Source organism: Perognathus longimembris, chromosome 1 (assembly GCF_023159225.1).
Source record: "Perognathus longimembris pacificus isolate PPM17 chromosome 1, ASM2315922v1, whole genome shotgun sequence".
Classification (NCBI taxonomy): domain Eukaryota; kingdom Metazoa; phylum Chordata; class Mammalia; order Rodentia; family Heteromyidae; genus Perognathus; species Perognathus longimembris.
Window position 1 is genome coordinate 135,747,736 of NC_063161.1, and position 24,113 is coordinate 135,771,848.

The following is a 24,113-nucleotide window of genomic DNA, read 5'->3' on the forward strand; positions in this document are numbered from 1 at the left end:
TCTATTCTCACAGAAAGAGTTTCAGTTGGGCAAGTGGTTCTCATTTGTAACTCTAGCTACTCAGACGGTGGAGATTCAGGAGACAAAAGTTTCATACCAATCTTGCTGAAATGTTAGAAAGACTTCCCCACCTACATTCCTATTTTAACCAATAGCTCCTGTAGTCCTACATGCCTGTTACCCATCTATGTGGATAATATAAATAATAGGATCACAGGCTCATATCAACCCATGGGAAAACATGAGAACCTATTTAAAAGTATCTAATACTAAAAGGTTTGGGCATGCACTCCAGTGGCAGAGCACCTGTTTGGCAAATGCAAGATCCTGCGTTCAGACCCCAGTATTGAAATATGGATACTAGATCTAAATGTCTCCATCTTGGTTGGGATCTTGGTGGATGCTAGGGAGTTTCCAAAAACTCTAGAGGTAAAATTCCCCTTCCCCACCCTTACTCCCAGGTAATAGGCATCTGAATTCCTAGAAACAGGAACAGAGACTGGGACAATAAATTCCCAGACCTGCCAGACCTGTATGGCCAACTCAAGAGATTCTGAACTCTCCAGCTCCTTGTGACTCTGCCCCCCAACCTGACCCTAGTTAGGCCCCTCCACCCTGCTGCCATTGCACCAAGCCTCCTGTCTCCTGAGTCTCCTCAGGCCACCACGGTGTCCCTCTCATCTCTCCACTAGAGTTGATCTGGTTTGGTGAGATTACTTTTCTACTGTTTCTTTTCTACCCTCATGGCTCCTAGCCATATTAAGTGCATTTGAGGCTACAAGTTCATGGGAGACACGTGTCCGCTCACAGTCACTGGCTTTCTAATAAAGACACCGGATTCAACCTCTCAAAATGAGGCTTTTCTGTTTCTTACTATTGAATTCCTGTATAACAGTACTACAAAAGAAAAAAAAGTTCCATAGAAAAATGGAAGAGGTAAGGACTTTCCAAAAAGGGAATTACTCATGTGAAACTTTGTATGCACCATTTTTTAAGCTTTATTTTTCTTATAATATTGATTCTTAGTTCAATCCTTAAGGGGACCTGAAATTACTATACCTTCTCAAGAGAGTTTTTAGAAAAATCTTGGTTTTTTAAACCTACTCTTTCACACCATACTCACTCAAGGGGCTAACCATGGCATGCACTTGTAGTTTAGAATAGTGTTTATTTTTAATCATACATTTTGTGATAATGTGTCTAGAAAATATGTTCTGCATCTGAGTTTTAATTCAACCTCACCCTCTTGCTTCTATGCTTGCAATTTTACAATGTAAACAATCTTATTTTGAAAAAGACCTATAGGAAGAAAATAAAACTCAATTAGAAGGTAAAGAGTTATATAGATAAATACAACTAATACAACTAGAAAGAAATGCAAGATGATAAGTTTCAGAAGGTCACAGTCTGAGAAAATCTGTCTTGAAGCCAGAATTTTATTGTCAGATCTCAGGATCAAGATGACTATTGAATGCTTGATGTTTTGTCATTCTGTTTTTCTGGAGGACTTTTCAAATGCATCAATTTATTGATTCTGATTTTTTTCAGAAATTTCCCATGATGCTTATTGCTATTTTGATTCTAAATGTTTGCCATTCACATTACGGTAAATGCAACAACTAAATCAAAGTGAAACATACGAGGTTTAAACACCAAGCCATAAAACAGTCGAACAATTCACTTGATCAGTTAACAGTGGCTGGGAATATAGCCTAGTGGCAAGAGTGCTTGCCTCGTATACATGAAGCCCTGGGTTCGATTCCTCAGCACCACATATATAGAAAAGGCCAGAAGTGGCGCTGTGGCTCAAGAGGCAAAGTGCCACCCTTGAGCACAAAAGAAGCCAGGGACAGTGCTCAGGCTCATGAGACCAAACCCCAGGACTGGCAAAAAAAAAAAAAAAAGAGATCAGTCAACAATGTGTATTCTGAAGACTGCCTCAGATTTCCCAACCAACAAAGACTAGAAATAAGCCATATATGATCAGTAACCTCATAGTCGTTGCACCTGCAACAGGTGCTAAACAAAGGCTCTTTCTTTCACTAGTAGACAATGCAGAGTGTGCCTTCATGAAGGTTTGGTAGAGATTCAAGGAAGAGTTCAGCAGATCACTTTTCTGCAATTGCCCTGTCAAATCTCCGACTTACCAGGCCCATCTATTATCTGTTCTTAATATACCAGTGGAAACAAGAAGAAGCTAGGATTAAAATACACAACACATCAAAGATTTCTTGCCTGTATACCAGTGATTCTCCATCAAGAATCTGAGAATCCCTACGGTCTTACAAAATGCTACTAACTTCTCTTTAAGAGCTTTAAATTGACAACAACATCAACAATAATAATAAAGGAAGAAAAAACACTTTGTGGATTTTGAGAGTTGTGTGGTACTAGCGATCACAATGAAGAGTGATTTAAGCAGCCTTCTTGGTAATTTCTGTACAGGTTTTTAATCCATCTAGCAAACCAATGCTCCTTTGGTTGAGTCTGTTCTAAGTTTCATATCCAAGAAAGAGGAGGTTCTTAAGGATCAGAAAGCAATGCATTCATGGAGAGGCAAGAATAAGCTGATGATTTTTGCCTTTCCTTCCCAAATTTACCTCACATGAATTTTCCTTACATTTAGTAGAATGAGTTAAAGGACTGAACAACCTTTACTGGTGTTAAGCATAAGGAAATTTGCATTCTTGAGACTGTATTATTCTGTACAGGCACTCAGTCACACTCTTGCCATGACTATCACTGAAAATAGTTTGAAAAGCAAAAGAGCATTGTAATAATGTGTAGCTTGTGTAGAATTTCTCTCACTCAATGCTAAATAGTCAGCACTTGCATTTTTTTTAATGTTGGTTGGTCCAATAGGTTGATTTTTTTAACTCAGCAAAGGCAAAGTTTACTCTGTGGAAAGATGAGGAGTCACCAGCCAAAAAGCTGGCAAGCAAGAACACAGATCAGGCAAGCTTTTTCCCTCTTTACTGCAGCTGGCCCTGCCCTTTGAGTTGGTTGCACTCAGGCTAATTTGAAAAGGGTAAGATATATTTTCATAAGTTGCCTATTGAAAGACTTGGAAGTAAGATGAATAGTACACAAGCAATTTCAAAACGTATTCACATCCTCTGCTATTTCTTGAATAATTCTGAGATGTGTCTTCTGAGGCATGTCTTCATTCCATCTAGGAACAAACGCCACATCTCCCACTTTTTTTTTTTTTGCTAAGGGCAAATAATTATTGAATATTTACTAAAAGCTAGCTACTGGATAAATAATAAAGTCTTTTAACTTTTTAGGTCCTTTCAAATTCATTCTTCTCTTGATCCTTACAACAACTTTGTGAATATTTTACAAAGCACAGTTAAGACACAACCTTACATTTCCAATAGAATGATTTTAAAATGTAAATTTAAAATTGAAGAGAACTGAAGAACTAAGGAGAATTCTCATAAGATTACAGATGTATTACCATCTTCTAGTCCACTCCTGAGAGATCATGAACTCAAATATTAATGAAGCTATTTACTGATAGGATTTGCATTATTTCATTGCACATAGTCTAATAGTTTTTTTAATTAGAAAAGTACATTATTAGTTCCAGGAAAAATAATTATATTACAGTAATTTGGCAAGTAAAATGGCTAATTATTTTAGATGGCTATTGGACCTATAACCACCTAGTATCATGAGTTCTAGTCCCTCAGAGAACCTTGTTATTCTTTGCCATGAGAGAAACACAGAACAAAATGAAAACAGCCTCTCCCAGATTCCTGCAAGCAATGATTTCAGAAAATAGGCCATTTTGATTAAACAATGCTACACTCCCCTACCCCCAACCACTCTGAATTTAATTGCAAAGGCAGAATATAGAAAAATGATTTGCTGAGCTTAGATGCCAACTTAGAGGCATGGGGTTCTTACCTTCAATCTCCAATTTTTATCATTCAAAACATCTCAACTTGTTGATGCAAGTTGAAGTGGTCTCCACAGACACCTCCAGCTGATGGCCTTCTGTTTTAGGTCTCAAGTGTTGTTGCAACAGCAGGCACTAGTAAAGACCAGGCAAGCAGAGCCTCTCTAACTCCTTCTCATGCTGTTCAATCTAGAGTTACATAATGCAGTCTAATCTTTCATGAAAAGAAGTTTCCCTTGGCTCCTCCTCTTAGCCCCTGGCTGTATTCTCTTTCACTTTTTATTTCCTTCTCTTCATCTGTCTCTAAATCAGCAGTCTCTTAAGATCCCTCTGTAATATAAAGGGTCCCAATGATCCATCTTTGGAGCAGGGTGAGCAGGTGGCAAAAGATTCACCTGAGGAGTCTATTAGCCAATGATTCTTTTCCCCACACCTTCTGAAAAAGAATTCTGACTTAACATATCTGATATAATTTGCTGGAGGTGTTAAGATATACTATAGTAGATCACACACAAACTCTCTCACATACACACACACATGCACACACGCACACATACATACACATACATCTTCATGATTTCAGGCAAATAACTTTTTTAATCTTATTTATTGTCAAAGTGATGTACAGAGAGGTTCCAGTTTCATACATTAGGCCTTGGGTATATTTCTTGTACTACTTATCAACTACTTTAAATACCTTGATATTTTAAAAGTTCCTTTTAGAGTACTTTTAGAGTAGGTACTATGGTAAAGACTGTTTTCAATTAACACCATTTATTTTCTTTTCCTATTAGGCTGAGTTACATTTTTTCCTCCTTCCTTGCAACGAAGCAAAGCCAAATCACTGATAACTCTCCCATAGAAACTGAGTGTACTTTTGGGTTGCAATAACAAAATATCTTAGAATGGGTAATTTCTAAGTAATACTTATTTCTCACATTTTGGAGTTACCTTCAGCTTTTTTTTTTTTTGCCTATTGTAAGCTGGCCCTGTGTCCCATAAAATACACCATACTGCTATAGTTCATCACAGTGACCTTCACCTTCTATGGTTCTATCTGTATTCTGATGGTTAACACTTAGGTAATTTCTTAAAAGATTGAAGCTTTCTCTACAGCTCTACTCTTCTCTGAAATTTCACCAGAGTCTCAAAGAAAGGTATCTCCATACTCTTCTGGCCTTTATCCATTACCCAGTCCCAAAGCCAATTTCCACATTTTAGTATTTGTTCTAAGAATGCCCTACTTCATACCACTCTCTGTCTAAGTCTGCTCTTTGGCTATAATAAAATATCTCATATATCACAGTAATAGTTCTGGAGACTAGAAAGTCCAAAAGTGCTAGCAGATTCAATGGCTAGTAAAGTTTCTTTCTTTGTTTCATAGATGGCACTTTGCTTCTGCATCTCCCCGTAATGGAAGGAGCAAAACAGCTTCCTTTAACCTTCATATCAGAACAAGAATCCCATCATAACAGCGCAACACTTAGGAGTTAATCATTTACCAAATATCAATATATTGAGGGGTCGGGGAAAGATAGATTTCAACATATGAAATTTAGAAAGACACCAACATAATATCATAGGAGTGGCTAAATTTCATGTTTGAGCCTGTTCCCTACATTTGTGGAACCCAGAGCAAGAATGAAAATGGAGATTTACATATACTATCATGACTATTAATACGTGTATTGGAACTAGGGAAGGGAAAGGGAATACCAGAACCGAGAGGCAAAGGATAAAAAGACAAACCATTGCAAAAGCAATACTTACAAAACCAACTGTAAACCAACTGTACAACTCTTGGCGGGGGAGGGAGAAGGGGAGGGGGGAAGCAGGGGGAAATGAGGGAGAAGGTAACAAGATAAGAAATGTACTTGCCTTATATATGAAACTGTAATCCCTCTGTACTTCATTTTGACAATAAAGAAAAAAATTGATCCATAAAAAAACAAAAGAAATAAACCAATGTGGAAAAGCTAATTAAATATTTAATAATCTTACCTGAAATATGTCTTAAGACAAAAAACGTATTTGGCTATCACTAGAAGTCATTCAATATAAAGAATACACAATATCTATAATACTATCTAGGTGGACTTGTGACGAGTCAGTGTTATGGTTGGAATTTGAGATGTCCCCTGGGAGACTGGTTGCCAGTTGATGGACTTTTGAGAATCAGTGGATTCATCCCTTGATGGAATGATACAATGATGGCATTATTTGAAAGTAGTAGAGACTAGGAGGTGGACAAAGTTGGGGGAAATAGGGCACTTGGGAGTATGGCCCTAAAATATATATGCCTTGTCCCTGCCCTTGTCTCTACAGCTGTCCATACAGCTCTTCCCTCTCTTCTCTCTCAGTCTATCTATCTGTGTCACTGTCTCTCTCTCTCCTTCCTTCTCACTGTGAAATGAACAATATTCTCTGCCCCATGTTCCTACCACCATGATACTGTCTCACCGTGGGCAGGGCCTCCTCACAGCAGAGGAGTCAGCCCACTAGAGACTGAGACCTAACTGTGAGCCCAAATAAATCTCTTGTCTTAGTTGTTTCTCTCAGATATTCAGTCACAGCTAGCAATGTGTCAAGTACGTAATTTACATCTTCAGATTAAATACCGACCGTTTGTGAGAACAGAAGGAAAAGAGTTTAGGCAGACATAGCAGAAGAGGTTCCTCATAAGCCTTCCACTTTGAATTCTTTACTGGCTCACCCATCGTACCTCCAAAATGATCCAAAATGGTTTCTACTGATTCATCTTTACTTATTACCTTTCACTTTCGTTGCAACTCAGTAACTCAGGAATGTTTGAACTACAATTTTCCCTATTGAGAAGATACCTCAAATGTGACCTTGGGTTTTGTCTGTACTCAGAGCCATTGAATTCATTAGGCCTCATGAGCCCAGAAAATATTTTGTGTTGTCTGTAGGTTAAGAATAGTCTTTTACATTTGTAAAATCCTTGAAGAAAAATGCTATTTTTGTGACAAATAAAATTTATACGACAGGAAAACTTTATTGCTCTTAAATAAATGTTTGATTATAATGTAGACACTATCATTCATTACATATTATCCATGCTGCTTTTGTGTTAAAGTATCAAAGAAAGACATAGTAATCTAGACCTCTGGCCTAAAATATTCATTCCTCAGTAGTTTACAGAAAAAAAAAATATGCTGGCTCCTAATTCAGAAAGGCAACTAGTTCCCAATATCATGACTACTTCTCTGAGATTTAATTTTATGGGTCTTGATTCCTCCTTATAATTGTTGAAGATACAGCCTCTTATACATTTTGGAACACAAACATAATTTTGTTAGCTTTCATTAAATTATTGATCCTAAATTATTCAATGATCTCCTAGATGTGTTTACATATTAACTTAAAATACTCAGCTTGAGTTTTATAATAACAATGAAGCAACTATGAAAATACGCGTGTTGTTTTCATGAAGCAATTACAAAAGTATTTTGAAATGTGAGCCATCTATGTATATTTTAATTTGAATTTTAGGAAATGAATGGCATGTAATTGTTTTCCGGTTTGTCTTTATAAGGTTAAGATTTCTGTGATTGATCATTGGTCATCTTTATTCTCTTGGTAATTGCTATGGCTGAGAATTGCTATGCTGACAATATTTAGGGCAGGTTGATGTCTACAAATCTGGGATTGCCAATGTATATTTGGTTAAGTGGAAATCATTTTCCCCTTTCTCAGTCTTTCTGCCTTTTTCTTGTTCTAACCTCTTCATTACCAGAATAGATCAAAGCTATTCCTTCATAAAAAAGAAGACAAGGTGCCAATAAAGACATTTACTTCTCTATTTCTACGGACTCTCTAGTCTTTTCAGAGTTGACTGGGCCCTGCTGGCATGAGGTACTTCCTGAGAAATTTCTGAATCTCCTGCCAAGAATGTTCCTGTGCAGCTGCATGTGGGATAACCTCTCCACCCCAGTGTATGACTGTGGACAAAGAGGAGAGCCTTGAAGCACGGCACAGTGGAGCATAGGGAGGTTCTATCAGATGTCCTGCCCCAGGGTAGGATAGCAAGGTCCAGTTGTTCTTCCCATGTCTCCTCAGTTGTTCTGTGGCTTTCTCAGCATGTACTTTGCTGTTGAGATTCTTATCTTCTTCTCCCACTATAAAGAGGAAATGTCCCTGAGCCTTTTCAATAGGAAGAAAATACCGGCTGTCCTTAAACCCTGTTTCATCATAAACTCGATAATATTCTGTAAATCCAAAGACATCAGTGGATTCCAGGTGTAAACAGAAGGGCGTGGGCTGTAGGATCTTGTCACGGTATATGTGCGGTACGTCAATAATGAAGTTAGGACCATTAATGAGTACAGTGGCTGTGACTTGTTTTAGGTGAATAGCTGCAGAGAGCCCAATCTCTGCTCCTCTGCATATAGAGATTATCCCAACACCTGGGCCCAAAACCTGAAAATAAAATGGAAACAAAATGTGACTATCCTTTAGTTAGGAAATGCACTATCTCAATCAAGAAGTTAAGGTGAGACATGAGAGCAAAGTAAGCAGAAAAACAATTCTCATCTATATATTTATATAAACCATTTCTAGAGTACTGGAATACAGAATTCTGTATTACTGAATATTGAATTCTATGAATTTAAAAAGAAATATTCCTTCAAATATTACAGCCACTATCACACTTTACTAAGATTGTGGATTCAACATTCTGTTTGGTTATGAGTTTAAGGTGCTTCTGAGACATCACAATATAGAAGAGTAAACAAATTAGTATTGTGAACAATGGTCAAGGGGTTACTGATGGATAAACGTGGTTGCACAAAATCTGAGTCTCTAGAGATTCAGAGGAGTGGGCACCTTACAGCAAGAGAAGAGAAAGAAGTTAGGAAGACAGAATATGAAACTTGAACAGAGCTGTTAGCTTGCTTGGTTTCCAAAAAATTCCCAAAGGTGTTTTGTTCAGCTTTTCTTTTATTGTCAGTCATCAAATAAGCACTAGAAAAGGCATAATATCTTATCATTGAGGAATTCTCTGCCAGATGGAGAGATAGGAGAAAGAAAGAAAAGTAGAGATAAGCAGAGGATTACAACTTCTATGACATAAGAATGCATACAAACAGCCTACCAAGGCTTGTGCCAGGAAGTGTGGCATCAAACAATCTTTGGAAGACATAAGCAGTAAGTTGAATTTTCATATAAAATTGGAGCCAATGTTAAGGGATAGTGTTCTGTACTGAATATAGTAGACACTGTTGATCACCCATACAAGACCCATAATTTCAAGGCTAACATGACATACAGACATTTTGAAATAATAGTATACTACTATCAACTATATACCATTATATATGATCAGAACTTATTCTTCCCATTTTACTGAAAATTTTTACCCTTTGTCTAAATGTTTCCATTTTCCTAACTCTTCCTCACTTCTGAAATTTTATGTCTTAATATAGTTATGGCAAGGAGAAATAGAAAAACAATGTCTTTGGCTCTGAAAAATAAAGTAAAAGCAGCTATAATATAAATGAACAAAAACAGTGACTCAAATATATGCAGACTTTAATTCACTTCTGCTCCATGGAAGAACAATAACTTATTATATCTCTGCTACCAAATCTGGAATCTGATTTTCACAGAAGTTACTTAATATGTCTAGGTAGAGAAATAAGAATTTAGAAGTGGTAACGCTGATCATTGTGCAAATATACACATGAACTGACATGTTGAATTAAAAACCCTTTTGTACAACTGTTAAAGGATATGTGACAGCTGGGGATATGGCCCAGTGGCAAGAGAGCTTGTCTCGTATACATGAGGCCCTGGGTTCGATTCCCCAGCACCACATATACAGAAAACGGCCACAAGTGGCACTGTGGCTCAAGTGGCAGAGTGCTAGCCTTGAGCTAAAGGAAGCCAGGGACAGTGCTCAGGCCCTGAGTCCAAGGCCCAGGACTGGCCAAAAAAAAAACAAAAACAAACAAACAAAAAAAGATATGTGAAAAAAAGTGAAATCTGTGCCAATCATTCCTCAGAAGAGATACTGTGAAACACAGTTAAAGTTACTCAGAGCCAAGGAAAGAAATTTTGTTTCCGGTCTATGGTAGTCATTAGGTAGCTAGTTTTGTGACATTTTGAGAGCAGTAATGAAAAATTACCTTAGGATGTCTCAAGAGTAAGTTAGCAGCTTCCTCAAAATACTCCAGATCTACCTTTTCTAGTGGAAAAGGCAGGTCTTCATAGCCATGATAGGCCAAGGCCAAGGCAGCAAAGCCATGACTGGCCAGGAGACTGGCCCGGAATTCAATCAGTCCTCCAATACCACCAAACAAATCAATGACCCCTGGGAATTGGCCCTCTCCTGAAAATATAAAAGAATTAAAACACAAGTAAAAAGCACAGCACAAGTATGAATGAAATATGAAACCACAAGGAAGAAGTGCATCCAAATTTTGAAATGAGTGTATATGTCTTCAAATGGAACCTCCAAAATTTCAACCTTATATCTGGGACAAAAGTGAGATCTACTGACTATATAATGAAACACACTCTCTAGACATTTTCTTAGGAACCATGTCCCTAGACATGTTTAATCCCTGAAGCCAAGGAAAATGGGGCTCATTTCTATAGTTTTGTTCAAAACAAAGCCATAAAAATGCTATGTAACTTCTAAAATACATACAAATAGATTTCAGGAAACCTACCAAAGTCCTGAAATGAGATACTAGATATGGTATGTACATTCCTATGTGCAGTTTACTGATGAGAGATGCTCTAGGGTCTGGAATGTCCCCTCAAAGACATGTGTGTTAAAGCCTTGATCCCAGGGTAGTAGTACTGGTGTGTGCTGGTACCTTTAAGAGTTGAATTCTAATGGGTGACCTTCAGGTCATTGAGAGGATACTCTTTCATGGGGTGGAAGGACCCCAGCCTCTTACTCCTGACTTTTGCTTCTTAGCCACAAGGCAAGCAGGTATTTCCCTACCATACAATCCCACCAGAAGGTGCTGCTTTGCCCAAAGCAATGAGGCCAACCAATTGTGGATGAAGCCTCTACAATTGTGATCTAAAAGTCTCTTTATGTATTGTTTATCTCAAGTATTTGTTACAGTAATAGAAAGGGTCTGTCACACAGGAGGAATCCACAGTTTTAACTTTTCAAATAAATATATGACTTCAATATTTTAAAGTAAGTACACGGACTAAAGCCCAGATGGAGCACTACTCCGTTACCCTTAGCTGACTAAACAGTGAAGGGATCTTCCATCCAAGCAGATGTAAACAATGAATCCTTCATTCAATAACAGAGTATTACTGTATTCCTGGCAGCCCAATACATGGTTAATGAAAGAAAGGCTGTTTAGAGTATCTTTCTACCTACTCTCTGGATGTGTGTGCATGTGTGCGTGCGTGCATGTGTGTGTGTAATATATGTGTGTCAGTATTGGGACTTGAACTCAGTGCTTGGGTGTTGTCCCTTAGCTTTTTTGCTCAAGCCTGTTGCATTACCACTTGAGCCACAGCTCCGCTTCCTCCAGCTTCCTCCATTTCCTCTTTGTAGACGGCTTATTTCCAAAATAAAGAAGTCCACACCCTGAAAGTAATTCATAGTCACTTATGTGAGTCTACTATCTTTGTAAGTGTATTTTCAGTGATATCCATTTAAAAGAGATTTGGGAGATTGCAAGATGGCGCCATCACAATAGGGAGACACCCCAACTCACTCCAACGGAATAGTGAGCTGGGAACTCTGGGAACTCCATCACCCAACACCCCATCAAGAATCCAGCAAACCCAACAACCAGAAGCAACAGAGAAAGACAGGAAATGAAAAGGAACAAAAAAAGAAGAGCCTATAACCTGCACGGAGCTGGAAAATCTCTGGGGTATGCTCCCCCACCAACCGACCCTGGCCCGAACAGGGCTAGGCTGGGAAAGGGGACCCGGTGCCAGCAAACAAACAGCCAAAAAGTCATGCCAGGAGCACAGAGTCCAGACAGCAGGAGCTCCACAGACCCCAGACGGAGCACAGACCAACCAAGACAGACGGTGGCAGCAAGGGACTGGAGCTGCAGGACCGGCCGGCATCAGACGTAAGCAGCAGGAGAACCTGCAGTGCAGATGGGGAGAGCCAGGACCGCCACCACCAAACAACCAATCACCACACCCCAGCACCACAGTCCCAAAAAGCCCACAGCAGTGCGGGACACACACACAACCCAGGACCAGTAAGTTCCCCATTACCCCCCCCACCCCCAAATGGGAGACCAGCTCTAGCAGAGACCCGAAACCTACAAAGAAGCTAGAGCTCCCTCCCTCCCCCTCCCTACCCCGAGGGAATAAAGCAGCCCCATATCTGTCGGTGCTAAGACCTCTGGGAGGACACGGGAACTAACAGAGGAGGAGCAGCACCAAAGCATCCCCCCCAAAGCCCCAGCAGAGGAGCCAGAACCTGGCCGCACCGGCCCCACCCCCTCCCCAGCAGGGGCCCGGGGACTGGTAGGCATTGGAAGCCCCACCTGAGGCACCTGGTCCTCGTGGACTTTTTGAACAACAGTCACAGGCTCGCTGGTGTGCAACACCAGCACAGCAGGGACACCTGGGCCCAAACACATGCCTCTCTCACAGCGGAGGCACAGAGTCTGTGGAGACCGACCCACGCCCAGACACTTGATCCTGCTGGGGTCCATGCATACGGCCCCCAACAGCAAACTCGCGAGAGGGCACAAGCACCCTCCAACAACTCGGGGTAGCACGTCCCCAAAGGAAGCACTAGAGTGCACACACATGTGCCCCCCGGAGGGCCAATGTGGGCCAGCGTGCTAGCCCTCCAGCAGGAGGATCTCCTGCCCAACCCTCCGCAGGAGCGCACAAGCAGGCAAGCTGCAACACCCGCTCTGATAGGCACACCCAGCACAGGTGGGCGGGCTGCCCCTCAACAGCAACATCTGCTCTGACAGGAGCAATCCACACAGGTGGGCAAGCCGCCTCTCAGCAGCAAATCTCAATCTGAGAGGTGAGCTCCTCTGACCAAGGTACTGAGTGGATAAAAGAACCAAAGAAGAGAAAAGCCTCCACGCCACGCTGAATCAGCGACCTGCAAACCCCCACCAGGGGCATGCTAGGGTCAGCACAACACAGCAGCAGGACACTACCCTGCAGAGAAAGACACAGAACCTACCCACCCCCAAGTGCAGTGAGGGTGACCACCCCGGCAACAACCGAGATGGTCACACTCACCCATTGGGCAGTAAGGTTCAACAGCCAAACTCAAACCCAGAGCCAGGACACAAGTCTCCCACTGATGAACCAGCAGGAACCAGCACAAAGCCAACCCAAGGAAGCCACCTACAGATCTCCAGATGTGCAAATCACAAAGAAATATTACAAATTACATGAAAGGGCAAGCCAACTCGCCAGCTCCAAAAAGCAGTACGACCGAAGAGGAGATGGAGAATAAAAAAGCAACTGAGGCTATGATAGCAGAAATGATGGAAAGCCTCAGGAACAAAATCAGAAAACAATTCCAGGAGTTTAGAATGGAAGTCTCGAAGTACCTTCAGGAAGCCAAGAAAGAAAAAATGCAAACCTCCGTTAAAGAAGACCTTAACATCCTGAGAAGTGAAATGCACGAAAAAATATATTTAAAATACAACTCTTTAAAGGAAAAAATTTCCACGATCAGAGCTGATCTGGCAACCATAAATAGCTCCCTGACATCAAATAAACTCCACACTTGAATCCACAGCGCAAAGAATTGACCATATTGAATCCAGAATCTCTCTCTTGGACGATGATGCACCCAACAAAGACCAGAAAATTACCACACTCCATGAAACGGTAGAGCTCCAGGGCAGACTAATCCAGGAGCTAGTGGACAAAGACAAGAGATATAATCTGTGCATAAATGGAATAGAAGAAGGAGCCGAATACCAGAGCAGAGGGCTTCAACATATTTTCAATAAAGTGATTGAAGAAAACTTCCCCAATCTCACAAGGGACCTCACCCAGGTAACCGAAGCCTATAGGATGCCTGGCAGACCAGACCCTAGAAAATCCTCGCCCAGGCACATAATAATCAAGACTTCAGATCTCAAGAATAAAGAGCAAATTTTGAATGCAGCCAAAGCGAAGAAAGAAATATATTACAATGGGAAAAGTATCCGAATAACAGCTGACCACTCCACACAAACCTACCATGCGTGAAGAGAATGGAAGAACACCATCCAAGTTCTACAGGCCAACAATTGCCAACCCAGAATAAGATATCCAGCGAAGCTAGAATTCATATTCGAGGAAAAAAACAGATCTTTCCATAGCAAAAAAGATCTAAAGGAGTATGTGAATAAAAAACCAGCCCTACAGCGAATTCTAAGAGGAACCCCACCCAACAGAAATCGTACAGGACACACAGACAGAAACAGAAAGAAACTACAATAGCTAGAGCCCAGAAAGAGCAGCTCACTAAAGACAAGAAAAAAAAGAGAGGAAAAACAGCCTAACAGGAAAATGGAAGGGGAAAAAACACTCTAATCTTTGATCTCTTTGAATATAAACGGTATAAACTCTCCAATAAAGAGGAGCAGACTGGCAGAGTGGATCCGCAAACAAAAAGTTGCCATCTGTTGTCTACAAGAGACCCATCTTACAGCAAGGGATAAAAACAGGCTCCGAATGAAAGGATGGAGCAAGATCTTCCAAGCAAACGCACCTACCAAAACGGCAGGAGTAGCCATCCTGATCTCAGACAAGCTGGACTTCTCATTAAAATCAACTCAAAAAGACAAAGAAGGACACTACATTTTTTTTCTCAAATTTTTATTATCAAACTGACATACAGAGAGGTTACAGTATCATACGTTGGGCATTGGATACATTTCTTGTACTGTTTGTTGCCTTGTCCCTCATGCCCCCCTCCCTCCCCCCTTTCCCTCCCCCCCCCAGGTGTTCAGTTCACTTACACCAAACAGTTTTGCAAGTATTGCTTTTGTAGTTATTTCTCTTTTTTTACCCTGTGTCTCTCGAATTTGGTATTCCCTTTGAATTTCCTACTTCCAATACCAGTAAACACGGTTTCCAATATACTCAGATAAGATTACAGAGATAGTGTAGGTACAAACATAGGAAGGTGATACAAAACATTATCAATAATAGAAACTACACATACACATAGGACGTTGAAAGTAGTTACAACTGTGATATATCACTTGTTTCCATAACATGGAGTTCATTTCAATTAGCATCATTTTATGTGTTTCTAAGGGTATAGCTATTGGGCCTTGTGATGCTCTGCTATGGCTTGCCTAAACCTGTACTAATTATTCCCAATAAGGGAGGCCATAGAGTCCATGTTTCTTTGGGTCTGGCTCACTTCACTTAGTATAACTTTTTCCAAGTCCTTCCATTTCCTTACAAATGGAACAATGTCATTCTTTCTGATAGAGGCATAAAATTCCATTGTGTAAATGTACCACATTTTCCTGATCCATTCATCTATGGAGGGGCATCTGGGTTGGTTCCAGCTTCTCGCTATGACAAATTGTGCTGCGATGAACATTGTTGTGCTGGAGGACACTACATTTTAATACAAGGAAAAATCCAGAATCAAGACATCACGGTGATAAATGTATATTCACTAAACAAAAGAGGCCCTACATATGTCAAGCAAATTCTCACAGAACTACAGAACAAGATAGACCCAAACGCAGTCATAGTAGGTGACTTTAATACCCCACTCTCTCCAAGAGACAGATCCAACACCCAGAGGATTATCAAGGGAGCTGAAGACCTAAGTAACACCATATCCCAAATGGATCTGACAGATCTATACAGAAACTTCCACCCTACAAAGACCCAATACACCTTCTTCTCAGCAGCCTATGGATCATACTCCAAAATAGACCATGTCATAGCCCACACAAAGAACCTCAGCAAATACAAAAGTATTGACATCATCCCATGTATTATATCTGACCACAGTGGAATAAAGGTAACCCTCAATAACAACAGTTACCACAGAGGCTATACACATTCTTGGAGGCTAAACCCCTCACTGTTATCTAACACTTGGGCCACAGACCAAATTAAAGATGAAATTAATGAATTCATAAGACACAATGACAATGAAAATACATCACAAAGAAACCTATGGGACACAGCTAAGGCAGTACTGAAGGGAAAGATCATTGCCCTCAGCACTCACATTAAAAGAATGGAAGCAGAGCAGGTGAATAAACTCACGAAGAAACTAAAACAACTGGAGAAACAAGAAATGATCGAACCTAAAATGACTAGGAGGAGAGAGATCACAAAGATTAAAGAAGAGATAAATCTGATTGAAAAAAGAAAGACCATTCAACAAATAAATAAGACTAAAAGCTGGTTCTTTGAGAAAATAAATAAAATCGTTAGACCCCTCGCAAGACTTACAAAAAAAAGAAGAGAAGAGACTCATATACATAAAATCAGGGACTCCACTGGAAAAATTACAACAAATACACACGATATTCAAACAATCATAAGGAACTATTTCCAGAACCTGTACTCACTAAAAAACAATAATTTTACAGAAATGGATCAATTTTTAGAGAAGCATAAACTCCCCAAACTGAACTAAGAAGAAATAAATCATCTAAATAAACCAATAACTTACAGCAAGATACAGGGGCTAATCAAGAGCCTCCCAACAAAGAAAAGCCCAGGCCCAGATGGATTCACCAACAAATTCTATAAAACCTTTAGTGAGGAGCTAATACCAATACTCCTCAAACTCTTCCATGAAATAGAAACAGAGGGAGAAATCCCAAACTCATTCTATGAAGCTAATATTATACTCATCCCCAAACCAGGCAAGGACTCAACAAAAAAAGAGAACTACAAACCAATATCACTAATGAACACAGAAGCAAAGCTCCTCAATAAAATATTAGACAACAGGATCCAGAAACTGATCAAGAAAATTATACATCATGACCAAGGAGGCTTCATCCCACAGTCACAAGGATGGTTCAACATCCGTAAATCAATCAATGTAATTCACCACATCAACAGAACTAAAATCAAGAATCACATTGTTATGTCAGTCGATGCCCAAAAAGCCTTTAACAAAATACAACATCCATAGTTATTAAAAGCTCTGGAGAGAACAGGAATAGATGGAACATTCTCAAAACAATAAAAGCCATATACAACATACCAACTGCTAACATCGTATTAAATGGGGAAAAACTAAAATCATTCCCCCTAAACTCAGGAACAAGACAAGGATGCCCACTCTTCCCACTTCTTTTCAATAGAATGCTGGAATCCCTAGCCATAGCAATAAGAAAGAGGAGGACAGCAAAGGATCCACATCGGCAAGGAAGAAATCAAGGTATCCCTATTCGCAGATGACATGATCTTATATCTGAAGGACCCAAAAAACTCAGTACCCAAACTCCTACACTTAATAAACCATTTTGGCAAAGTAGCAAGATACAAAATCAATCCACAAAAGTCAGCAGCTTTTCTGTACACCAGCAATATACAAGCAGAAAAGGAAATTATGGAAATAATTCCTTTTACAGTAGCCAAGAAAAGAATAAAGTACCTAGGGATCAACCTAACCAAAGACTTGATGGACCTATTTAATGAGAACAATAAAAATCGAATAAAGGAAATCAAAGAAGACACAAGGAGATGGAAAGACCTCCCATGCTCACGGGTAGGCAGAATCAATATAGTGAAAATGGCCATATTGCCCAAATTGTTATACAAATTCAATGCAATCCCCATCAAAATCCCAGATACATTCTTCACTGAAATAGAGAAAGCAACCCATAAATTCATATGAAACAGCAAAAGACCTAGAATAGCCATAGCAATTCTAGGCAAAAAAAAAGCAGTGCAGGAGGTATCACAATACCAGACTTCAAGCTCTACTATAGAGCCATTATAACAAAAACAGCCTGGTATTGGTATAAAAACAGACCTGAAAAACCAATGGATTAGAATTGAAGATCCAGAAATAAAACCACACTCTTACAGTCAGCTGATATTCAACAAAGGAGCTAAAGACATACAATGGAATTAACATAGCCTCTTTAACTACTGGTGCTGGGAAAACTGGGCATCCGTATGCAGAAAACTCAAAGTGGACCCTAGCCTATCACCATGCACCAAGATCAACTCAAAATGGATCAAGGACCTCAACATCAGACCTGAATCCTTGAAACTACTGAAGGACAGAATAGGAAAGACGCTAGGACTTATAGGCACAGGAAGGCACTTCCTGAATACAGTCCCAGGGGCACAACAGTTAGGGGAGAGACTCAACAAATGGGACTACTACAAAATAAAAAGTTTCTGCACAGCTAAGAACATAGCCACCAAACTAGAAAGACAGCCAACCATATGGGAAAGGATCTTTACCAACAACAGACAAAAGCCTAATATCTATCATGTACAGAGAACTCAAAAAACTAAGCCCCTCCAAGCCCAGTAAACCAATTAGGAAATGGGCAAAGGAGCTAAAGAGAGACTTCACAAGAGAAGAGATAAAAATGGCAAAGAAACATATGAGGAAATGTTCAACATCCCTGGCAGTAAGGAAATGCAAATAAAAACAACCCTGAGATACCACCTCACTCCAGTTAGAATGGCCTATACTGTGAACTCAGACAACAACAAATGCTGGAGGGGGTGCAGGGAAAGAGGAGCCCTTCTCCATTGTTGGTGGGAGTGCAAATTAGTACAACCACTTTGGAGAACAGTATGGAGGTTTCTCAAAAAGCTCAACATAGACCTACTCTATGACCCAGCCATACCACTCCTAGGCATCTATCCTGAAGAGCAGGTCCCAAGATATCTAAAAGATATTTGCACTTCCATGTGTATCGCTGCACAATTCACAATAGCCAAAATATGGAAACAACCCAGATGCCCCTCCACAGACGAATGGATCCAAAAAATATGGTACTTATACACAATGGAATACTACATAGTGATTAGGAATGGTGAAATATTGTTATTCGCAGGGAAATGGTCAGAACTTGAACAAATAATATTGAGCCAGACAAGCCTAGAACACAGAAAACAAAGGGGCATGACCTCCCTGATATATGACTGTTAAGGAAGGGGGAGGGGGAGACAGTAGAGACCAAGTCTGCGAAATCAAAAACTTCTTGTCAAATGGTATTTCCTACAGGTTTGGGTCAGCGACCCTACATTATGTAACTAAAACCAAACAACTACTCAACATATAAAGGTCAAAAATAGACCTCTCAGTGGATAACAATAGCTCAAAACCTATGTATGTACATTCATATAAGACTATTGTCGACATATTGTCTACTGTCAACATTACATTTAAAGCCCTAGGCAAATTTTCTTTGGCATAGGCCACGTGGCTACTGTATATGTTCTTGGTACACTGTGTATTGTATATATGTCTACCTGACCTAGGGAAGGGAAAGAAAAACAGGGTGTAAGATATCACAAGAAATGTACACACTGCCCTACTATGTAACTGTACCCCTTGTGCACAACACTTGTCAAAATTTTTTGTTTAATTAATAAATAAATTTTAAAAAATAAAAGGAGAGGGGCTGGGGATATAGCCTAGTGGCAAGAGTGCCTGCCTCGGATACACGAGGCCCTAGGTTCGATTCCCCAGCACCACATATACAGAAAACGGCCAGAAGCGGCGCTGTGGCTCAAGTGGCAGAGTGCTAGCCTTGAGCGGGAAGAAGCCAGGGACAGTGCTCAGGCCCTGAGTCCAAGCCACAGGACTGGCCAAAAAAAATAAAAAATAATAAATAAATAAATAAAATAAAATAAAAGGAGAGATTTGGTTAAAGGTGAATTGAGAATTTAAAAAAATTACTTTGAAAAAGAAATAACAAGATAATTTATTTTTATTTAAAATGTCATTTGAGTAAAACAGTAATGACTCTTTTGCCTTTTCTGTAGAAAAGGAGGAGACCTTTACCTGGAAATAAATGCCCCTTGTTTTGCCAGAATATTGAGTTGAGAAATGTTTTGAGACTTTTGAGCTGTGTATGCTTAACCTCTTTCTTACCACATGCATTGCATTCCTCCCTTGTGTGCCCACAGAACAAACACCTGAAGCAAGAGTCCTAGCACATGCAATGTCCCTGAGAGTTAACAAATCACACATTATGAGTCAGCACTTCATCCCAAATTCAAAGGCCTGTAATAACACACAATTTTTTTTTAACAGGAGTGGAATACTAGAGGAACAAAAGTTTGTGCTACTTACTTTGGGTTCTTTTCTTTGACCTTTTACTTTTTGTAACAGATTTTCAGGCCATCACATCATAAACTTCTTGTGTCAACAATGTAATAATATGAAGTGTTGTTTAACAACACAGTGCTGGGACATAGTTGTCCTATCAACATGAGAGCCTTCAGGTAGTCCAGCTTTAATAAAGATAAATTTAGCATAATATGCAAAGTTTTGGAAATCTCAAAAGGAAGGACTCCATGAATTACATGATATCATATCCTTAGACAAACTCTGGAACTAGATGAAATTTATATTTAGAGTGCAACTATTACCACTCTCTTGTTTTGACCTAAAGTGATCTCTAATTTTGAGGGCAGGAAATCAATTCAGCTCAATCCTTGGTAGAATAAGACACTTGAAAGAGGATAAAGATAAGGGCAACAACAACTGGAGTCATTTTACTCACCTGGAGGGAGAAAAAGGGCTCCCCGAAGACGACCTTCCTTTACAAACACCCGTGTGACCCCAGGTGCCACATACCACCTTTCCAAAGTCAGGCTGGCCTTTGGAACCTGGGCAGCTTTTGTTTTTATTGGCAGTTGTGGATCAGAAAGTTTTAATTGTATCTGGAAGGGACTATTCATCACATTTTTCTTCAGCAATCGAGTTAATGGTTTTTCAGGTTTCAAGGACCAGAAAAGACCCATGGGGTGGATGCCCACATAGTCACCTCCAAGGGCAGCATCACGCTCCAAGTCTATTTCACCATATTCGTTGGCCCTATAGTAGGCCCGAGAACGAAACAGGTCCTCCTTCTCATCTTTCACTGATGCATGAAAACACATTGTCTGATAAGGAGTCAGGCCTGTGACGCGGATTCGCACTGGCTCATCCGCAAGAGCACTGAGGGGTGTTGCTGTCATCTGCACCATTTTGGCAGTGTGGCTACTTGGGTGATTCTTCAGAAAGACCTTCAACAAAGCTTCAAAAGAGATAGGAGTAAGGATAAATGAAAAAAGATACTGGTGAAATTGATGGTGAAATAGCAGGGCAATTATACCTTTTAGAATTGTTTTAACTTTCTAACCATTTTATCAAATATCCTGCTATAATCTTAATCTTGCAGTACAAAACATAAGAGATTAAATTGACAATTTTTTAATATTATTTTTTGCCAGTCCTGGTCAAGGGCCAGAACACTGTCCCTGAGCCTTTTTTGTTCAAATATAGCATTCTACCACTTGAGTTATAGTTCCATTTGTGGCTTTTTTGGGGGTGGGGGTGAAGAATTGGAAATTAGAGTCTTATGAATTTTTCTGGCCATGTTGGCTCCAACTGTGATCCTCAAATCTCAGCCTCCTGAGTATCCAGGATTATAGGTGTGAGCCACTAGTGCCTGACCAAATTGATAAATCTTACAACTTGAGGAAGCAGCGATCTATATTCACATGATGATGTCAGTACATCAAAGAAGATATCAGGCATAATGGAAGATAGGACTGAGATGCAGGGTTGAAATCAGAGTGGATTATCACACAGGGACTGAGATGTAGGGTTGAAATCAGAGTGGATTATTGCACATCTCCCTATACAGAAAAGTAGGCTCCATTACCTACCTTCTCTCTGAGTCTTACATACACTATGGAAAGGTTTAACTCCAACAGATCATTTTTTTTTAAAGGCCAAGTCTTTTTAAAAGAATTAAGTAAATGTTAAGAATAATGCTGTTGTGTTTTTCTTCCTATAGAAAAAGTATCCACTGCTTTACACATAGGTTTCACCAAGTCCGAAAGCAAAACTAGAAGCTAATAAGGTCTTTGGGTCTACAATGTCTTACTGATATTTTTATAACCTCTTCCTTTTATAGCTTCACCCTTCAACTTTTGGTATGTGTAAAAAGTCAGAAGATTAGCCACTAACAACCAAACGTAAGAAGACAAACTACAAAATTAAATGTAGTGGGTTGAAGTTGCTGTCTTGGCTTTTGCTACAAATCATCAGATGACTAAGGCTGCTAAGAATCTTAAATGAATTAAGTGACAAGGTACTCATGGGAAACAGGAAATTTTCCTGGCTACATGCTGAGTTTCAATGATGACCAAGTAGCAAAGGAAAAACTCATATAGAGAAAAGAAAGGGGAAATAAACATAAATGTTAATGTAAATTTTTTAATGGATGTGTGGCAGCTGTTTGATGGATTCGAATTCTGACGAACTCCAGCCATGGTGTCTTTCTCCATCTGCCAACTTTTTGTAGAACGTCACTGAGTGTTTATAGATAGCATATCAAAGAAGAGAAAGACAGGCATTGAAGAAATACTTTTTTAAATGGCTGAAATGCCCCCGCCCATTCCACAGTTGCAAGAAACTTGACAAATACAAGGAAAGCACAAACCAAGAAAAATCACAATTCTTGCATTTTAGTCAGAAACTGATCCTATAAAGTAAATCTTAAAAGTAACCAGGGAAAACAGAAACACTACATACAGGAGAAAAATAATATAAATAACATCTTCTCTCAAAATAAAACAGAACAAACAATGAATGGCAGAACACTGAATAGCTTTACTGCCTCCCTGAGTAGCTGGGATTACAGCTATGTGCAGTCAGGCCCAGCTCCTACACATATACATTGAAAGTAGTTAAGCACGAACCTATAAGGAAAGTGCTGGTTAAGAAATGAATTAATAAGGCATTACTTCTGTTTCCTGAGAGGCTTAAGACAAGTGTCCTTACAGCTCAAAAATACTGTTTTATTTGTTATTAATAGTCAAGAAGTTGAATACTTAAGGTTACACAGAATTATACAGGAGCATCAGAGACACAATTCATATCTCCAATTCTTAGTCAAAGTGATTAGTAGTTTAATAGAATTTATCAAGGGTCTACATATGATAGTTATTAGAAGACTTGGTGACTAAACGATTACGTTCTTAAAAAGCTCAGGGTGTAGAATTCTTTCTATACATTAATCTATTTAATCTATTTAAGCCTGAACAGAAAGAAATAAGTTGGAAAGCCATTAATTTTAGTTCATTTGTATTTGCTTTGGTGTTTTCTATCAAAATGATGATTGCTATAAGAAAACATTCCTGAGTTGCATAAGTGGTCTAATAATAATAGTCAGGCTTTAAGAAATATTTTGTAGAGTTTAATTGTAGTAGGTCATTAATCTTACCTTATACTTATCTGGCAAACAAAATATAAACAAGAACACAATTTAGCTTTCCAGACAGATTTTTCTAATATTTTACAAAATATCATTACAAAGAGGGAAACGCATTAATGGATTAGGAAGGATAAAGTGATTTCTGGTACTTACTCCTCAAAGAACATAATTGGAGGTTGGTACTCTCATTATTAGCAAGTTCCTGTCAAAATCCATTCTAAATAAAATCTGAATGAAAAGCCACCCTTACCTGAGCGCCTTCAGATACTCCAAAGCTTTTTGAGTTAGAGAAATCTAGTTGGCTATTAGCAGAAAGACTATACGTCTTTGTAAACTGATAAATTCTAAAAACTAAACAACCTGATTTTAACCTATTTGCAATAATAACAAGAGTCCTAATTACAAACTAAAAACTCAAACTTGTTCTCTTGAGCTTTCTTTCCAGCAAAAGGTTGTCCTTATGTAAAGCCAAAGCTCATGTCTTTTATAGCTTAATAGCACCATAGCACCAGTGTCAACACCCACTCCTTGATCTAGTCTACCATTAACTCTGAAGTTTTAGTGACCTCAGCCCTGTCCTGTTTTTTTATTCTTTTCATTCTGTATCCTCCAAATTTCTTCCTCTTACTCATTTTTCTTTATAAACTAATTTTTGTTTGATCTTTAATTCTTTAAAAAATATGTATATATATTATTGCTATTGTAAAGGTGATATACAGAGGGGTTACAGTTACAAAAGTCAGGTGATGAGTACATTTCTTTTTAAACAGTGTCATCCCTTTCCCTTGCTCTCTCCAAGTTTTTCCCTCTCATCTCCACCCACA

The 24,113-nt window shown here is 39.3% G+C and overlaps 1 protein-coding gene across 1 annotated transcript; it reads right to left on the reverse strand.

Moving 5' to 3' along the window:
* Nucleotides 1-6,996: 6,996 nt before the first annotated feature.
* LOC125346048 (bile acid-CoA:amino acid N-acyltransferase-like) lies at nucleotides 6,997-23,750 on the reverse strand. The gene is made up of 4 exons (XM_048338231.1): nucleotides 23,540-23,750; nucleotides 20,587-21,103; nucleotides 10,054-10,256; nucleotides 6,997-8,344 (listed from the first exon to the last, which is right to left on the reverse strand). The coding sequence occupies exons 2-4, from the start codon at nucleotides 21,050-21,052 to the stop codon at nucleotides 7,751-7,753; spliced, it is 1,263 nt and encodes a 420-aa protein (XP_048194188.1). The 5' UTR covers nucleotides 21,053-21,103; nucleotides 23,540-23,750; the 3' UTR covers nucleotides 6,997-7,750.
* Nucleotides 23,751-24,113: the final 363 nt, after the last annotated feature.